Here is a 5,653-nt window from a genome sequence, read left to right on the forward strand (position 1 = left end):
ACACGCATGACATTGATCACCACCCAGTGATCAATCAATTTTGGTTACAGGACACCAATCTCAACCTCTGCAATATGAATCATTATTTTCAAACATACTGAGTTTATCTATCAATCAAACAGACCACGTCGTACCATAAAATAGAAAATAACATTTGTACAAGATTTAGCCAAATGTGGCTGTGAATGTGGGAGACTGTAATTAATAGACTAGGGATAACTCAAGAATGGTAAATCGTGCAATAATAGTCTATAGGTCAAAATAAAGCTTATAATAAGAGGGACACGAATATGAATAGTTTAGTTACTTAACAATTATACAATAAAAATATACACACATAGTATTGGTCCATAACCGGGTCCTAAAGTTACCACTCACTGTTGTTATCAGGACATAACACTTGATATATACATATCGAATACGGTTCGAATCTCGCGAGTGCGGGATCGTGGATGCGCACTGCTGAGGAGTCCAATAATAGGACGAAACGGCCGCCGAGTTCTTCCAGGTTTTCCATGGTGGTCTAGCTTCAATTGATTCATGATCTCAACTCTATACGTACATTCTTATAGCAATGTTGTTATCCTATTTGTTACACAATGATTTAAGTAAATTTACTCAGTTAACCAGGATCTACATTCTCATTGTAGTCAACCTAAAGCTATATTTTAACTACTTATATTATTTAGTAGTATATACTGCATACTTCTCATATAATTGATTATACAAATGATAATTATTCAATTTTCTTCAAACTAACTCCAGTCATGGTTAGAGACCTTGTAAGACATGGCTCAAAATCGTTTGCGATGCCGCAGGAGCATCCACTCTTTGTGTTCTGACAAATTCTAATCTTCTGAATTCTTCATGTCTCTATCTTTTTTCTCTTTCCAAATTTATTTCATTGGATTATACTCTTTGAATAACATCTTCAAACCCTAATCTTTCAGATTACTAATGATACTGTTACTACTTCTACCACTATGGGATTTGAATCGACAACTTCATCTCTGTGTTAATGTGATATGGCAACTCGAAGTGATGTACGTACGTACGAAGTTCTACGTTGTGACTGACTGACTGAACTCCAGTCCTCGGTAATGAAATTACGAAATAATTCTCCTGGGAAACAATATTCATTATAGAAGGAATGTTCAAAATTCTAAATATCATAAATTGAGTTCTAGTTTATGTATATAAACAATAAAATATCTTTAGTCTCTATTCACGAATATTAAGTAAAGTCAGTCAGCTACAACGTAAGACCAGTGTAACAACTTGACAGGTGTACTCAGGTTGTATTCTTCACAGATTAGTCTCAGTTAGTGTGCCATTGAAAACCAAGGGACCTTGTACGGTTGTTTTGTCCTAGTATGGGGTTTATCAGCAGTGGACATTCACAATCTCACCAGGGATCAAACCTAGGACAGACACCGTTGACGAATTTTTGAATATGGTTTATTCTACTGTCTATTGTAGTGAACAAGCTCTGAAAAATTTAAATAGAATGATATTTTTAATAGTAGAACTCATGAATCGATTTAAGCTAGACCAAAATTGGGAATCTAGAAGTACTGGACGGCCGTTTCATCCTAGTGGGTAGCTCCTCAACAGTGCGTATCTATGATCCCCCACTTTGGTTTTTAACACAGGACCTTCGGTTATGGGTCGTTTGAAGCTAGACATTAATACCATTGGATACCAGCTCAGTGGTCTAGAGGTTAAGAGTTCGTGCTCTAGACCAAAGGTTCTGCGTTCAAGTTCAGTGTGCGGGATTGTAGATGAGCGCTTCTGAAGAGGCACATACTAGGACGAAATGGCCATCTGGTACTTCCAAGTTTTCAATGATGTCTTAGCCTGAATCGACTACTGAATTCGATTATTACAATTACCACAATCACAACAAATCCCTATTCTGATAAGAATGATCTTATTCTTTTAAAGGGTCAAGTTTCATTCTTTTTCCAAAATTGTAGATCATCATCTTGGCCGTTGTGTTATCATGTTTGGTGTACCATATGTGTATACACAGAGTCGAATATTCAAAGTGAGAATATTTCCATTATATCTTAAAATGCCTTAATTCTTTCTTTCACTGCCGTTTAATTCTTAAATTGGATAGGTTAACTATGGTATATACTCTTAATACGTTTCATTAATTGTACACATAAACTTCATTTGAAGAAAGGTTTATGTTCCAATTTGAGACAGTTGCTTGCCCACAGTATGTTTATATACTTCAAAAGTAACAACTTGACAAGTGTACTCAGGTTTTATTCGTCACTGATTGATCTCAGTTGGTGTACCACTGGAGAGTTGTTTCGTCTTAGGATAAAGCTTATCAGTAGTGGACATCCACAATCTCACCAGAGTTCAAACCTAGGACCTAAAGATCTTCCAACGAACACTTACCCATTAGAACCAATAGGTCGGGGTCTAGTCGTACAATTCCAACTTTAATCACGAAGTGCACTGTGAATGACAATCGAGAAACAAAGCGTGTAAGCAACATTACAATTTAAATGAAAATGTTGTAATATCAGTACAGAGAAATGTACAGGCCAGATGGAATTTAAAGAATGAAAGCACTGGAAAGTTACTTACATACTGAATTTTCCCTGCCTATATGTACGATGCACCAAAAGAATGATAGCTCCTATATCTTCAGGTCTTAAAATCATAGTATCCAAACATGAAAAAAATCCACCATGAGGAACTCGGTAATTTGCAGTCGTTACTTTATAATTGGCTTAAAGAGTAAAATGTTGAATCGATACGAGAGAGATAATTCCCAAGTTCGAATGTTCGCGATTTTTACAAAAATCAGAAGAGCTTTGTAGTTACCAGTAAATAGAATGTAAAGTAGATTGGAAACCAAAGTAATCTATAAATATGTCACTAGCTCCCTATATATGTAAGGATACTTCTTCTAATCCTATAGAATAACATATAAAAGCATATATCTACTTGTAACTCACGAATACACAAACTGGCCTGCAACCTGGTTCTTAACTTCAATAAAATTTGAACAGCTTGTTTCCACTTAAAATCTAGCAATGCTTAATACAGACCATATTGACAACATAATATTGAGTTTTCGCATGAGCGTACAATATTTTTAGGATTGTCATGTAATAATACCCATACCTACCTCTACTACCACCGATAGTCACTATTACTAAGGGATTTGCCTTAAAAAAAGTAAATCTTTCTACCTTAATGTGGTGTTGTGACCTGGAGTGATACATATATATTGCATATTTGATGCTCCGCATGACTGACTGTGGGCTGTTATGCTTGTCTAACATTTTCCAGCATTACCTGAGTATGTATACTCAGGTACACGTACTTATGCCTAAGTTGTATTCGTCTCATTTGTGACAACACTATGGAGGAAAACGCGCAACATGAAGTGTAGCAACAAATTTTTTCACGAGTGCTTTATTGTAGCTCAGTGAGATTATTAGTTTGCATCCGGACACATTTAGATCTAGTCTCATAATGAACATTTTTTAGCGAAATACAAGATCAACCAATGTTTCGGACAGAAAAACATTCCATGATGTTTTTTATTGACAATATAATCGTCAACCCATTGCAAAAAAAACTAAAATCGAGTGATCACTATAACTTCACAACTCACTACACGCCCGATACCCTTTGACCTTCAGACAAAAGTTTGGTCTTTTTCGAGGCCGTTACATGAAGAAAAACATGAGTGAAATCATTACTACTAATACGCTTAACTTGAAATAGGTTTTGAGATTCCAAGCTGTCAACAAGAGAACAAGCTACAGTCTGATAAAATGATTCGTCATTTGTATGCCATCCTGTCACAACGAATCATCTTGGGTCTAAGCAAATCCGGAGTCTCCTCTATCCATTAGGGAGAGCAAACTGACTTCTTATCACTGCCCACTGATTGAAAACATTGCGAATGTCGGTTCCAGTTTCATTTTCAGCTGCGAAGGGACAGTAGGCTAGGTGGCCTGTGTTAGTTCTGGCGATGATGGTCTAGACCATCAAGTGAGAGTTCTTAGTTGATCCAACTTTCCTTTGAAACAGCTGGCTGATGGAACGTCAGTTGCATGTTGAAGTAGTGAACTCCATCCGCCTATAACTCGATGGAAAGTCGATAGTCAGCTGACAAGTAATTTGTCCTGGAGTGTAAACCTTTTTGGATTGTCCTCATAAATTCTGTTTTGGAAGACAAGAAAGATGAAGGCATAACAAATGCAATATTATCACCAAATAATTTGAAAACTGTAGTCGAATCACCTCTAGTTCTTTGATATGACAACAGGAATAGGTTTAGTTTAGCGAGTCGAGCATCATACGGGAGCTTCGCTTTGATAGAATCAGCTTAGTTGCTGTTCTCTGAACCTTTTCCAAAAGCCCACTGTCTTTCTTAGGCAGGAGCTAGCCGCTTGTATGCAATACTCAAGTTCAGGACGCCCGAACAATGTATACAAAGTCAAAAAAGTTTTAGCGTCGACATAGAAAAAGACCCTACGTATTAACCATAGGGTTCTAAAACCTTTGACGACTACTGCACTGCAGTGTGCTGTGGTCCTTAAGTCTTGGCTAACGATGACTCTCAAGTCATTACGTGTCTGGAAAACAGGTTACTCAATGTTATTAATTGTGTATGTATCTGTATTTTGGTGACCATTATGCATCACAATACACTTGGAAGTATTTACCGGCAAATGTCAGATTTGAGACCATTCAGATAATTTCTACGGGTCATTTTGGAATCCTAAGCTTTCGCTATTACTTCTTATCGCCCTCCATATCTTGACATCGTCAGTATACGCCAAGACCGGTGATGACAGGAGACGAGGAAGGTCATTTACATATAAGAATAAAACTGGTCCCAAAACTGTACCTCGAGACGTTACACTACGCACGGTTTCCCAGCTAGACAACTTGGAGTTCACCCGTACTCTTTGTTGGCGTCCAACTAGGAAGTATTTTATCCACATCAACAGATCGTCTTCTTACTTTATATAACTAATAGGTTAGTGAGACAGAAATGACTTATTCTAAAGTCATGCTGCCCCTCCAAAAGAATCCATTTTTCATCCAGATACTTAAACAGCTAGTTAGGATGATTCAGAGTCCAGGTCGTACGTAGTCGCTTCCTTCACATGTTGCACTAGGGGACATGTGACCGCCGCACCAACTGGTTCCTGCCAGAAGGAATTCTCTATTTTTCAGAATTTGGTTTGAGGGCAAAGCTATGGAACTTCTGACATCAGGAACAAACTCGACGTACGCGTTGGCCCAAGGTCATAGTTCACACCAAGAGCTCCACAAGTCCAGTTTATAACAACTATAAACTTAAAAAGTTGCATTGCATGAATACGTAGCAAGACCAAAATATATTTTGAAGACTTATTAGTATATCCGAACGAATGCACTGATATTCACCTTTATAGATTATATTCACATGACAATTCTGCTTGGGATGCATAGTGTGAACCTATAAATGTTGTAACTTATAGATCATATCTGTGAAAATGGTGTGTACCTTGCCTTGAAGAAATATATTATTATTCTTCAAGATCTCATCTGGAAAAATATTATTTCTGTGTCCTTCAACATTGGAAAATGGATAACTATCTTCGAACATGCTCAAATGTAAACAACG

The 5,653-nt window shown here is 37.2% G+C and overlaps 1 protein-coding gene across 1 annotated transcript; it reads left to right on the forward strand.

Annotated features, from left to right (window-relative positions):
* Positions 1 to 2,226: 2,226 nt before the first annotated feature.
* On the forward strand, positions 2,227 to 2,460 carry Smp_201570 (uncharacterized protein; the record flags this gene model as incomplete). Its single annotated transcript, XM_018796008.1, has 1 exon — positions 2,227 to 2,460. One exon carries the CDS (start codon positions 2,227 to 2,229, stop codon positions 2,458 to 2,460), a length of 234 nt encoding a protein of 77 aa, XP_018650264.1.
* Between the last annotated feature and the right edge of the window lie 3,193 nt (positions 2,461 to 5,653).

The sequence above is a fragment of the Schistosoma mansoni genome, chromosome 2 (genome assembly GCF_000237925.1).
Source record: "Schistosoma mansoni strain Puerto Rico chromosome 2, complete genome".
Lineage (NCBI taxonomy): Eukaryota > Metazoa > Platyhelminthes > Trematoda > Strigeidida > Schistosomatidae > Schistosoma > Schistosoma mansoni.